This window comes from Paroedura picta, chromosome 12, assembly GCF_049243985.1.
Source record: "Paroedura picta isolate Pp20150507F chromosome 12, Ppicta_v3.0, whole genome shotgun sequence".
Taxonomy (NCBI): domain Eukaryota; kingdom Metazoa; phylum Chordata; class Lepidosauria; order Squamata; family Gekkonidae; genus Paroedura; species Paroedura picta.
This window is the reverse complement of record NC_135380.1, coordinates 44,121,242-44,135,320: the sequence shown is the minus strand read 5'-3', so window position 1 is coordinate 44,135,320 and position 14,079 is coordinate 44,121,242. Positions and strand designations below refer to the sequence as shown.

Sequence of the window (14,079 nt, the reverse complement as noted above, 5' to 3'; positions counted from 1 at the left end):
GAACGAAAAAGCCACCTCAAAGGGCAACTCCACAGGAAAGGCCTTTATTCTGCTCTGCAGGTCCAGTGGCCACAGTCCAGGAGAGTAGTGGTTTGCAAAGCTTCCACCCTTTCTCTACATCAGGCTTTCACAGCCAGGGTTTCATGAAACCCTGGGGTTTCCTGGAAGGATTTCCCGAATGGATGGGAGTTAACTTTTTTACATATATATTTTAATTTGTTAAACATTTATTGAGTGGTATTAAGAGCCTCTTGTGGTGCAGGATGGTGAGGCAGCAGACATGCAGTCTGAAGCTTTGCCCGTGAGGCTGGGAGTTCGATCCCAGCAGCCAGCTCAAGGTTGACTCAGCCTTCCATCCTTCCGAGGTCGGTCAAATGAGTACCCAGCTTGCTGGGGGGTAAACGGTAATGACTGGGGAAGGCACTGGCAACCCACCCCGTATTGAGTCTGCCATGAAAACGCTGGAGGGCGTCACCTCAAGGGTCAGACATGACTCGGTGCTTGCACAGGGGATACCTTTACCTTTATTATCATATATAGTCATGGCGACCCCCTCCTCACTCCAAAAATGGCCAATGATAGGCCTGGAGGGGGTGGGAAGGGGAAGGGCCCCAGGTGGGCATGCTTCCCAACCATATTCTGCACAATCACACCACTTCTGGAGTTTTCTGAAGCCTGAAGGCTTCAGTGGGTTCTCAATAGTAAAAAACGTGAGAAAAGTCATTCTAGATCGATGTGTCTTCATGTAAACCAGAGTTGTTCCACCAGGTCAATGGTGGAGGCCTCAGCACAAGATCTGAATATTCTGTTATCCATCTTGAGGATGTGGTGCTGGAGAAATCAGTTTTAAAGCACAGACTAGAAGTGCGATAATAAACAAAGGCATGTTGCAGAGGCAGATTCTGGCATCTCTCTCTTTGCGTGGAGCACTGGATCTCAATATTCCTAAGAGTCCAAGAACAGTCTTGCTGGATCAGGCCAAAGGTCCAGCCAATGTAACCCAGAGTCCTGTTCCCATAGTGGCCAGCCAGATACGCTTCTGCAAGTCCAGAAACAGGCGGCAATATTTATAAGCACCTGTTCTATTTGCACGGGAAGTGGGGGGGCTGGACAGTGTTTCTGAACATGCAGATGCTCTTTCAAGATCAAAGTTAATAGCTCCTGAGAGTGAGGTCTGAAGCCAAAAGGCTAGGATGGTCATCTGAGATCCAGAGGTTGCTGAACTGGCATCCTGAAAGCAGAGAAGGTAGTGATGTGAAGTGAAAGGATGTCAAGAACCACCACTGGGTTTCTGCTCAGAGGCTCTTCATTTGGGGAGCTGAGGGGGGGGGGGAGAAAGCTCTGGGACCCAGCCCAGAAAATATCCTTTTCATGACAAAACCAGATACCCCAGCAGGGATGTTCATTTAAAATGCCCAAGGTGAGCAAGCACATGATCAATTAACACATTTTATTTTTGCCTAGCCTCCTTGTTTTCATTGAGGGAGCAAGCATGTGCACTTATGGATGTTTATAATAATTCTTCAAAATTACCTTCGGGGAGGGAAGCCATGCACACATCTAGCTACACTTTATAATGCACAATGAGAATTACTGAACCTGTGCATTACACATCGGCATCACCACTGGGTGGCTGCTGTGACCGCAAAGCCTTGGGAGGGAGTCCCATTGTAGTGCAGCAGCAATAACAGCTCCACCTCCACTGCCCAGGTGGTTCTCTAGGCTCCCCTGGAAGGACCGGACTTTCCACTAAGCCTCTAAATCCATGAGCCAAGAAGCAGTGCCTCTCTGCCCTGTGGCTGGCCCTGCAGAGGAACTGTTTGGCCCTGTGCGAGATGGGGGGCTGGGACTGGATGGACCCTCCCTGGTCTGACCCAGCAGGACTCTTCTTATATTCTTATCAGGGAAGGCCTGAGCCTCCATGCCCTGTGGCTGGCCCTCCAGAGGAACTGGCTGGCCCCTGAGTGAGACGGGAAGCTGGACTGGATGGACCACTGGTCTGACCCAGCAGGGCTCTTCTGAGGCTCTTATCAGGGGAAGGCCTTGGCCTCTCTGCCCTGTGGCTGGCCCTGCAGAGGAACTGGCTGGCCCCTGTGGACTAGAGGAGGCTGGACTAGAGGGACCCCTGGTCTGACCCAGCAGGGCTCTTCTTCTTCTGCCTACCCTGTCCTTGTCCACAATGCAGTGGCACGCATATCAAAGAGGGCTTTACTGCACAGGTAATAGGGCTGCACCATGCAAAATGGTTTACAAACCTACCCTCATAAATTATTGGGACTGTGACCTACACTGCTGTGCTGAGCTTCTTGTAGTTGGATCCGATTATGTAAAATTGGTACCACTTAATGTGTACTGTGAATCCTCATGCTCCGCTTCAGTTCTTTCTGGGGGCTCCAGAGTGCTCAAATCCTAATGAAGGTTCCCATTTTGTTAATCGTATGGAATTATTACTATACATAATCCTCCTTGAGCCCCTAAGTCAGAGGTAGTCAAACGGCGGCCCTCCAGATGTCCATGGACTACAATTCCCATGAGCCCCTCAGGGAATTGTATCAGGGGCTCATGGGAATTGTAGTCCATGGACATCTGGAGGCCTGCCATTTGACTACCCCTACCTTAAGTGGACCACAATTGTAAACGTAAATAAATATCACTGCCCTGGGTGAAGACAGCAGTTTGTTTTCCTTCCTGCCAGGAAGTCAGATGCAGAGAAAAACGGAACCTTTCCAAGGCAATTGGTACAATAAATTTTATATATCAATCATTTTTTAAGGGGAATGTTTTAAGGGGAATGTTTTTTGACTGACATTCCCCACAATACTTTATAGAGCCAGTGGCCTATATATATATAAATTGCTTGATAAGAGTATAAGGAATCAACCACTGAAGAAAAATTGTGAAAATGGAGTATATCTAGAAACTGTTTTGGTTGGTCCTTAAAAAATTATTGACATATAAAATTTATTGTACCAATTGCCTTGGAAAGGTTCTGTTTTTCTCTGTTTATGTTTTGAACCTTTCTTCCTTTCTCGTATAGGAAGTCAGATGCAGGCAGCAGGGGCTGCTGCTGGCCTCCGCTCCCTCTCCTGCTATAGCAACAGCGGCTTAGAGGAAGAAGAGCAGCAGACACCCCTGGGAGACATAGGAGAGGTGAGCAAGAACCAACAGTCGTGCTTCTTCATCTGGGCCAGCCACAGTGGCTCAAAGCCACCAGCAGCCATTCGCTCTCTGCATCGTGACAGAAGCACTCCTGGAATGAGGTCTGGTGGACTGCTCCTTGCCAAAATCTCCAAAAACCTGCCGCCAAGGCTGCTTATGCAGGTGTACTTTTTCAGTTACTTGAGACTGCCTGCAGAGTTCCATCCAGTATAAGTAACTCTCAGGGGCAAACCCAGGTTTGCTCCAGTTTCACAGATCTCCAAGAACAAGAAGTTTCTGAAGGAGGAAGACATGCCGTTACATACAGTAATAAAACTGCCTTCTGCTTTTCTAGCATATGATCCAAGAATTCACAAAGCAAGGCCATCACTCAGATTGTTGCCATTAACACGCCCTAAACTGCTTGGAACTGGCCACTGTACTATTTTGCGAACACAGATTTAGGGGAGAAGCATACACTGGAGAATTTGGCTGAATGGTCCACGCATCTCAACAGAAGATGCTTCAAGGGGGAATTTGGCAGAGACTCAAGCTCTCTGTTTGGTTTGAGCGGAAGGACCACCAGGCCACCAATCCCAGGTATACACGCACATATGCCATTAATAATAATTATAAAATAATAAATCCCTTCAAAGGTGATAATTCTATGTAAACTTACTTAAGAGAAACAAACAGATGTCATTGTAAATATTCACAAGATTTTATTTCAGCGTAAACTTTTAATGACCATAGCCCATTTCCTCAGACGGTCTCTAGTCTCCTAACATTTATGCCAGAATAAAAACCCTGTCAGTCTTTAAGGACTCTTTAACACTCTAGTTAATTAGGTGCAGGCAAAAGTAACTCTCTGGAAATACTTAAAGGGACCTAACGAATTAAATCTGCCTGAGCAAACGCATATAAGATCAAAGCCAACTCAGCCTCAGGAAAGCAACATCAAACTGAACTGCTGATCAGATTTGCGCTACGGTTTCTCGGGACATTGCACCAGGACTTCCTCATGAGAAAGCCCATGTAGGAAAAGTAAGCAAACGATCAGGTGGCTTCAAGCAAGATCCCCACCACAGGAACTCAGTCAGTTACCCCAAAAGGGCTTGCTTATCCAGAAACCTGCCCTCCGACTACTCCATTGAATACCCGAAGAAGTCATGGCTTACAATCGCTGGATTAGGATCCGGATCATTTCTGGGTTTTGTGTGTGTTTCAAAAGAGGCCAACAGCCTTTCAGGCAGCAGCTTTTAGCAGCTAACCTGGCTTAATTTAATTAATGCTGTGCAATGCTTCCTTTGCTCCACCTGTGAAGGGCTGCAATCTGCAGAGAGGTGGGGCCACCACTAACAAGGCCTCCCCTGCTGTTTTCCTCCCCACTAATCTCCAGCCCTTCTGGGGAGCTTGAGAAATCACTTGCTACTTTTGCCTTCTGATTAGGTTGGTGACTATATACAAGTACTATGCTGCAGTCTTAAAAGTAGACCAGTTGACCTCAAGAGGACCTGCTGATGAGTAGCTATGCATCAGTGAGAGAGCACCAGCTATTCTCCACCTACCAAGCCTGCGCATTGGCATCTTTCCATAGTAAGGCTGGAGAAACAGGATCCAGCCATTTTGCTGAAATAAGCAGGGCTGGTCAGTGCCTGGGTGAGGACCTGCTAAGACCTCTTTCTAATTCCAAGAAGAAGAAAGCAGGATGTAAATGCATGGCAATATTGCACTACTGGAATTTATTGGATGAGTTCACCAATGCAAGAGCACAGCTGATGACAACAATTGTCTTTCCCAGTAAAGGACAGGAAATTCAAAGCCAAACACAAGAACAAATCAAATTTCTTAAGGAAGCAAGACAACATTTCTGGTCCTCCCCCAGATCGGTAACCAACAATTCATTGCTTACTTCATAACTTTCAAGACGCCATTCTAAAAACTGACTCCTGGTAGATTCTGTGCTTTTCTCGCTGTCTGATTGGGGGACAAAGACAGACTCTCTTCCGCCCATTTCTGCCTGCCCTGGCGGGCTTGAGCCAAAAGAGACCTCTTGACCACTTTATGCTGCAGCTTCAGAGGACCTTCCATCTACCCAATCACAACCTGGGCTGATCTACAACCCACCCAGTTCACTTTAATGAGCTGGGGATTCTCCCAGCTTCAGAGCAAAGTTTCATGCCAGACTCTTCTGTCTGCAGCCAGGAGGGGCAGCCTGTTCCACACAGCCTGGATTAGAAGGTCTCTGGGGTCATGCCCAACAGCTGCCTCCATCCCTGTTATACTGACGCCTCTCCATGCGGCTTGCAACAGGAAAATGGGTTCCACCCTGGTAAGGTACGGTTCTGACTGCAGAGTAAGTCTGCAAAGCTTCTTAATTGATTAGAGGGTGAGAGAGGAAATGCAACCCATTTTTCCTCCAAGCTCAGGGGTGTAAAGCTCTTTGAGAGGTGTAAGCAGAGAGGCGCTCCCTCAGGTATACTGGGCCCAGACCGCGTGTGGCCTTGGGTAATTACCAGTACCTTAAGTCTTATTTGGAATTCGACTAGAATCAGGGCAGTTGTTGGGGAATGGACCAGATATGGGACTTCCAAGGTGTTGCTGTGAGGACCCTAGCTGCTGCATTCTGCACCAGCTGCAGTTTCCGGATCAAGGTTAAGGGCAGGCCTGCATAGAGGGAGTTACAGGACTCTAGAGGTGACCTTCACATGGATCCCTGTGGCTTGATGTTCCGGGGCCAGGTAAGGCACTACTCTGGCCCTGCTTACCCCAGTCATGTACTAAAAACACTAGCACAATGGGGGGGGAGGGGGCAGAATAAGCTTAATTATTTAAAGGCGTTCTTATTCTCCATTGCACTGGGTGTTTTGTTTCGGTTTGCTCTTCTGCTCCACCGCTAGCGCGGCCCTTTTCTCCCGGCTCCCCCAGCTGTGTGCCCAAAGGATGCGTACGGAGGTCCCTTACCGAAGCCAGGCTGTGGGAGGAGCTGGAATGTTTGCTGGGCTCGATGGAGGAAATCCCGCTGAGCGTATCGTTGCTCTTGCTGCTGGGGCTCTGCACTCGCCTGCTGGAGTAACCTGCGAGGAGACCAGCGTGGAGTGTTAGGACCCTGTTCAAAAGCCTTTGAGCAGCAGTTAGAGGAGGGTGTAGGGCAGGGGTAGTCAAACTGCGGCCCTCCAGATGTCCATGGACTACAATTCCCAGGAGCCCCCTGCCAGCAAATGCTGGCAGGGGCTCCTGGGAATTGTAGTCCATGGACTTCTGGAGGGCTGCAGTTTGACTACCCCTGGTGTAGGGGGTGTGGTGGCACCCTAGAATGCCAATAAATCTGCTGTCCATGGGCTACAATTCCCGTGAGCTTCTGCCAGCACATGCAGGGGTTCATGGGAATTGTAATTCATGGATATCTGGAGAGCCACAGTTTGGCCACCCTTCTTGACATAGACAAACCACTAATACTAAGTAAATTTACCCGAGAGTAAGCCCCACTGAATGAAAAGAGCCTTTTCTGAGGAAATATGCATGGGATCACACTGCAAATGGCCTACCAAGTTTCAGAGCCTGGCAAATAATGACAAGGTGGGAAAACAGAGACCAGATTGCTGATCGTAAGGGTTCAGAGGGAAACAGCTGTCTCAAAAAGTTATTGAGCAAAGTATGATTCTCCAGAGGGGAAGAGATGTAGTTTACCAGCACAGCACATCCTTTAAATGGAGTTCCCAAATTCAATCTTTGGCTTCTCCAGCTAAAGCAGGGGTAGTCAAACTGCGGCCCTCCAGATGTCCATGGACTGCAATTCCCAGAAACCCCTGCCAGCGAATGCCTACCCCTGATCTAAAGAATCTCAGGGAAGAGGTTGCTGGAAAAGTCTTAGCTCAGCCTGAAGCTACAGAGAGCTGCTGTCAGTCAGAGTGGGCAACGCGGAGTAGGGGGAACAGTGGTCTGACTTGCGCCAAAGGAAACATCATGTTGGGACTACAAAATGGGTGGTGGAACATAATTTTAAATCCCCCCCCCCATTCTTTGCATTAAAAGGTTCCACCCCTACCCTCCACAATCAAATCTGCAAAAGTGGTGGCTGCACCCACCTTACGAAAGCAGTTTACAGGTTAGACAAGCACCTGGCTAGCATGAAAATAAAACAGCGAGTTCAAGAGGATTGTATTTGTTTGTTTGTTTATTATAGTTATATACTGTCCTCCCCTGAGGCTCAGGGCGGTTTGAAAGCGGGGGTGGGGGGAGGAGAGGGGCCCCTGAGAACTTACTGAACCCTACAGGTGGGGAAGGAATTCTGAATTGTATCGCCCCATCCTGGGACTCCACACAAGCGTCCGACTTGTCCAGAACTCCTGATAAGGACACTGTTGTGATAAAGCCAATCTTGACCACCACCCCCGTCCCCAAGAGTGGGCAACTCGGACTTCAGCTACGGATAGGGGGAGGGGGTGTTGGAGGTGTGTCCTTTTCCACACTTTCCTTTGCCTCTTTGCAGGGGTCCTGCCTACGCCCACCACAATGAGCGACAGCAGCATTTGTTCTCTTGTTGCTCTCGGTGACGTGACCAACCTTTCTTCACAGAGGGGACCCTCCTCGTTGGCAAGATGGGGACCGGCACCATCCCAGCCTTCGCACCCGACTTCTCTGGGGCAATCTGCTTCTTCCGACGGCGCCGGCGCTTCAGCTGGTGAGCGGCAAGGGCCAAAGCAACCGTCCCGAGAGCAGTGGCAAAGAGCACCTTCCGCAGGCCCGGGGAGAGGCGCAGCTGAGAGAAGGCAGACTTGAAAAGAAGAGGGAGAGTGGACATCAAGAAGTCAGGGAACTTAAAACTCTCCGACCACAAGATGCGGGGCCTTTGTATCGCTGGCCCAAGCAGACCAGGAAGACTTCCTTTCACTGGCTGCAGCTACGTGGGGTCTCAGCCCAGGGCTTCCCCCAGCAGCGTTACCAGAGACACCAGGAACTGGGAATGCATGCGGGAAAAGCATTTCTTTTTTTACTGGCAAGTCCCAGCTGCCTTAGGGTGATCCCGGAGGGTTATCAAGGCCAGAGACCTTCAGAGTGTGGCTTGCTGCTGCACCGTAACCCTGGGCTTCCCTGAAGGTCTCCCATCCAGATACGAACCAAGGCTGACCTTGCTCAGTTTGTGAGATGAGGCCGGCCTGGGACCCCCAGGCCAGGGAAGCATTTGAGGGATTACCAAACCAAAACATGCCGTAGATGGGCTTCCTTTCCCATTTCTTAGGCAAGGGAGGGGACCCAGGCTCGGAAAGTTCAGGGTGGGGCTGGACAGACCTTCCCTCTTACAGGCTCTGGTTTGAACCTTCAAGGAGTTTCACGAAGCCATCAAATCAGAACAGAGAACTGGACTGGATCCTGCAGATCTGTCATGCTAGCAGAGGTGCCTTCTTCTGGCAGAAGGAGCCCGAGTATCTTGTATTGGGAGACGGCTCCTGTGCTAGCAGGCGGGGCCCACAGTGTCCCACCCGCTATTACTTTAGAGGCCCAACCAAGACATGGAAGTCTGTGTGATCGCAGCAACACACAAGCAGCGCTCTGAACATGGAGAAGCACTACAAAAATGAGCTGGCATTGTGAAGTAGCCAGGCTCCAAGTTCAAATTTCACATCTGCCATGAATGCCCTAGGTAGGAAGCCAACTTCTCTCAGCTTCCGTTCCCCCGACTGGTTGTTCCATTCTCAGCTGGTTGTTCTACCCAGATTTTTTACTAACGGGAGGAGTCTCAAAGCGGCTTACAATCACTTACCCTTCCTCTCTCCACAACAGACACCCTGTGAGGGAGGTCAAGCTGTGAGAGCTCTGGGTGAACTCCAGACAATGTCTACCTTATAGGGTTGGTGTAAGGATTACAAGACCACATGAGAACATTAGGTAGCCCCTTAAAAAAATTTAAAACCTATGGATGATGAAAATAAATGCCAAATATTGCTCCGTAAAGTCCTTTTTTTTACCTGACCAAAAGTAGTGTAGAGAAACACTGGTATCTCAGCTACAGTCATGGCCAGAGCTTGGATAATAGACATGCCCTCGGCTCTGTGAAACGCCATTTTGGAAGGAGATTCTCGGCATCAGCCGGAGCTCACGGGATGTGTGCTTGCTCGGGAAAGTTCACCAGGAAAAACAACTTTGTTTCAGTGTGTGCCTCGGGATTCCACAGCCAGCCTCCAGCAGAGAAGTCCCTTGCTGTGTGAAAAGGGGGGGAGGGAGGGAGGGAGGAGGATAACAGAAGATAAGCCAAGGCAAAAATTAATGCAATGGACACTGTTTGCCCGGGAAGGGGGGAGGGACACTTATGCATAGTACTTCCCAAACTGTGCATTATGATTTATCTTTAAAAATAGTGGGACAATTATAATGGTGAAAAGCCAAATATTGTCTTTACAAATAGAAATCATTAACAAACAAACAAAACGCCATTCAGGATTACAGCCAAGGGTCACCAGCTTCCTGTTTCCCACAGCCAGATGCCTCTGGAAAATCCACCAACAGCAGATGAAGGCTATACCCCCCCAGCCCCCGGTCTGGCGTTTGCCTCCCCCAACAGCCGGTTTTCAGTGGTACGCTGGCTCTGAACATCGAGGCTCCACTCAGCCACCGTGGCCTCAATCCCACCCTAGTGCACAGCAGGCCGGTCAGCCAGAAAATGGACTTCGTACATGGCACAGTCGAGCAGAGGATACAGGAGTAAGGAGATAGCCAAGGTGAAATATCAGCATCCAACATGATCTGAAACCTACAGAGCATTTATATATTTTTCCTACTAGTCGTTAAGTGCCAAGTTACAAGCATGCAGCAATTGCTATAATAGCAGGACCGTGGACTGCCTGTTTTCTGCCCTATCAGAGAGGATGAATCTAAAACGCGCAGCATTGTTACCTTGTCTGCTGAAGGAGAGTGGCAGGAATGTGGCCTCTAAAATGCAGACACAGAGAAGGAACGTGCCAGGAACATAGCTGAACAATTAGGCTCGCTTCTCTTGCAGTGCTGGTAAAACTGCATCTGGACTCTTCTGCTTTGGACTACTCACATTCACTTGAATGCTCCTCCATTCATAAAATTAAGATTTTTGCATGTAGAATGTGAGACTAGGCTATACTCCCTGACATGCTAGCTTTCCGTGTGCGGGATATATTTATTTGTATTACAGTATGAGGAATCTGAATTATTACACTCCAATGACAGACAGGCAATCTGCCTTCTATAATGTAGAATTAGCATCAAGGCCTGCATTTGCCCAGTGGAGAAGCAGGTAAGATAGGGCACGGATTTACACGCAGAAGGATGGCATCCAGTGAGGTCTGCCCCAACCCAAGATGATGGCCAGCTTAAACATTGCCTAGCACCCCTCTCTGTTTACAGCATCCTGAAGAAGAAGAAACCCACCCTGTTTCCTGCACTTTGAGGTTCTAAACTAGAGACAGCCAACAGCAGCTTGCAGTAGGCAAGATCTGGGATCAGGTTTTTATGGGCTCTTCCTGGCTTGCTTCTCCCCTCTCAGTTCTCTTCTCTCCTAAAACACTCCTGCCATTTTGGTTACATTGGCAATACCATGTTCTTACATTCCTCAGAGTCCCAACAGATTTTAAATGGGCAGGAAGGAATCAGAGCTCCTGGCTTTCTAGTGATATGCCAATTAGGGAAGTGAAAGATGGATCCAGAGGCCCTTGCATGGTTTGTGGGTTCCTTGCTGCTTTGAGCCCCCCCCCCCCCATTCTCTAGTCTTCTTTCTCCTCTGTTGCCACTAGAACGGCCCAGCAGTTTTAGTCAGGTGCCTGACCATGTCAGTCCCCAGATTCCAGCTCTATCCCCAAAGACTTTGAGCTTAGTTTGCCTCCTGGCCACCCATGGGGGTTACCAGCTCCAGGGTTAGGGGGGTATGGACTTCAGTGGGGGACACCCTCCGAAATATCCATTTTCTCCAGGGGAACTGAGCTCTGTCAACTGGAGAGCACCTGTAATTCCAGGAGATCTCCAGGCTTCTCTAGCAGCCCGTCTGAAGGATAAGCTCTGAGAGCAGAAAGGGGCAATTTCTGTGCTCACAGGGAAAATGATATTTCACGGTTGAAGATTATTCTCTTTCATCTATAGAACTTACTGCAGGTGAACTGGGGTGACACTGAATACTGGTCATGAAAGGATCTGTGTTTCATGTCAGCTGGTCATATCTGATCTACTAAACAGAGAGAAACAGACCTATCCAATGGCAATACAATCAATATATTCATAAAAGAAAGAAAGGTGTCCTTTTTGTAGTTTTCCTTATCTGTTTATTCTGTAGGACTTCTGTCAAAACGGAATCCAGGTAATATCCGTTTTCAGTGAGATTATTTCATCAGTGACAAGTCCTTTGAATGTTCAATATTTTTATCAATTTTATAGGTATCAAGAATTTAAACCTTATGTATAACCATAATATAATACTGGCCACAGGTTCACATAGGTATCCCCATGACAGTCCGTGAATCTGAACCTGGGTCTTCCGGAACCCAGTTTGACTCACTAATCACTGCATCAGACTACTGGGATACTTGGCTAATATTGCAGCATTTGCCCAGTCACAGAAGCATGCAACTCAGTGCAGTAAGCAAATCTCCCAAGAAGCACATTGCAAAAAAAGGTAAACTTTATTCAGGTATTTCCAGTTCACCTGAAAAAGAGAGAGAGAGGGAAGCCTAATTGAAAGAGTGCTTTCCCCATCTCATATGACTCCTGTCTGAAATTATGTGTGTGGGAGTATGAGGACAGTGTGTCTACAGGCAAGACCTCCAGAGATGTGTGTCATGTGAAGAGTGTGAGAGGACACACGACAGCTCCCAGGTTAAGACAAACACCTGGACACACTTAAAAAATGACAGAGCAATGCTCAGAGGAGGTTTCACCATTATTAGATTAATGCTCTGTGGATTTCCCTTTGCAAACTATGGCCTTACGGTCACATCTTCTTGTGGCAGCAAGGACACCACCTCCCGTTATTTGACCCTCAGCAACTAAGATTCAGAGACAAACGGTCTCTGGACACGGATGTTCCACTCACTTACCATGGCTAACAGCTATCAATAGATCAAATTACTGGGTATCTGCCTAATAGCTTTTAAAAGTAATCTAAGCCATCAGCACAGAACAAAGCCACAACCTCCCTGTTTTCTGTGCCCCACAACAATCAATACTCAAAGGTAGACTACTTCCGATGCTGGAGGTTCCATTGAGCTGTGGGGGGGGGCTAACAGTTGCTGATAGTTTATTGGGTGGGCAAGAAGAGAAAAATTATGACAGCAGTACAGTATATTTATGTTTGTTTATGACAGCTTTATCATGCAGCTCCGGAGTTAGTCAAGAGCTCTGTTTGTCCTAAAATGGGGTGCATAATGCAGATTAAACGAAGCATAAATGATGTGTAAGCATAAAGATACATTGCTGCTCGCTTTATTTCCTCCACAGGCCACCCCCCTCCCTCCATGAGGTGAAAAAGGTCAACTGGAAACCAAACAGCAAGACTGTATATCTTGCAGGCGAGGAACTACCCAAAGATCACTCCCCTGTTGTCTATATACAAACTTAAAGGGCATCGCACCCCCCCCCCCCCCAGTCACGAGTGGAACAGGCCAAAGCACGTCTGCCTTGGCCATCCCGGATCATACCACCTTCGTCATAAAAGGAGGGAAGCCACGCTCACCGCGCATCCATGCTCCATGGCTTCGGAAGGGCAGCGTCTCCTTTCCGGCTCTCTCACAATCTCACAGCCTAACCCAACTACTGCCATTAGGAGGCGGAACATCGTTGCGAGACTATCCATTGCCAGCCTGTTCAGCCAATGAAAACCGCCGCTCAAGCCACACTCGGACCAACCGGGACTCTTCCCCGGCAGGTTCACTTGCCGCAGCGGAGTCTAGTGCGGTTGAGCGACAACGGAGCGTCCTCCGTGGTAAGACGGAGCGCAGGCTTCAGAACTGATTGGCCCAGGCTGACAGATAAAAGGGAAAGGGGCGTGGCTCCTCTTAAAAGGGCAATGCTTCCCACGCTGTGTGAGATCTCCTTAGGATAAATCAGAGACGAGTATGTGAGTGTGCATTAGCGGCTAAGGCGTCGGACTAACATCTGGGAGACTCTGGTTGAAATCCGCATTTTGCCATGGATGCTTGCTGGGCGACCTTGGGCCAGTCACGTGCTCTAAGCCGGTCCTACATCGCAGGGTTGTTGTGAGGCTAAAACAGAGAAGACGGGGAAGTAAGCTGCTTTGCCACGGTGGAAATGAAGTAAATAAAGTTATGATGGGATCCTCCTCTAGTTGACAAAACTCTTTCTTTCCTGGCATTATTTTAATTTTATCGAATGTATTTGAATATGTTTATACCAAAGCCTAGGAGAGCATTCAATGAGGCTCAACAAAAACAGAGTCCAGGAGCACCTTTAAGGCCAACAAGACCAGCTTGCATGCTCCCGCCTTGAATAAATCTTGGTTGGTCTTAAAGGTGCTCTTGGCCCATTTCTGTTGTGCTCTTTCAAACCAACACAGCTCCCCACTTGAATCTATCCAATGAGGCTATAACCCTTACAGCAAGTAGTAAAGCAGCAAAACCAGGCTGTGTGTGTTAAGTGTTGTCAAATTGCTTTCAACCAATAATGGAACCCGCTCCAAAATGATGAACCAAATGGCTGAGAGGGGGAAGGAAGGAAATCGGCCTGTCGGGAGCCCTGTGCAACTGATAGAACCTGCAGGAAGAGGACTGGGGCTTTCCACATATTTCTCCCTCTGACCACCAGTTGTTCCAATAGGGGTGGTCTATAAATGTTGCAGAAATAAATGTATTTTGGTCCAGCCTAATTGCTTATGAAAATTTGTTTTTCATATGTAATCTCAAGTTTTCTCGTTTGTGTGTTTGTAAATTGCCTTTGTGCCTTGCACACTATACTTAATAAATCATT

At 48.3% G+C, this 14,079-nt stretch overlaps 1 protein-coding gene across 3 annotated transcripts in view; it reads right to left on the bottom strand.

The window, feature by feature from the left end:
* Positions 1-13,028, bottom strand: part of MIGA2 (mitoguardin 2) — a 33,045-nt gene extending 20,017 nt beyond the window's left edge. The window contains exons 1-4 of one of the 3 annotated variants that reach the window (XM_077305900.1): positions 12,830-13,028; positions 9,108-9,339; positions 7,705-7,915; positions 6,103-6,215 (exon numbers count right to left, since the gene is read on the bottom strand). In XM_077305900.1, coding sequence (XP_077162015.1) covers positions 6,103-6,215; positions 7,705-7,915; positions 9,108-9,203 — 420 coding nt within the window. In that variant the 5' untranslated portion in view covers positions 9,204-9,339; positions 12,830-13,028. The other 2 variants (XM_077305902.1, XM_077305901.1) reach the window with 2 other exon arrangements.
* Positions 13,029-14,079: the final 1,051 nt, after the last annotated feature.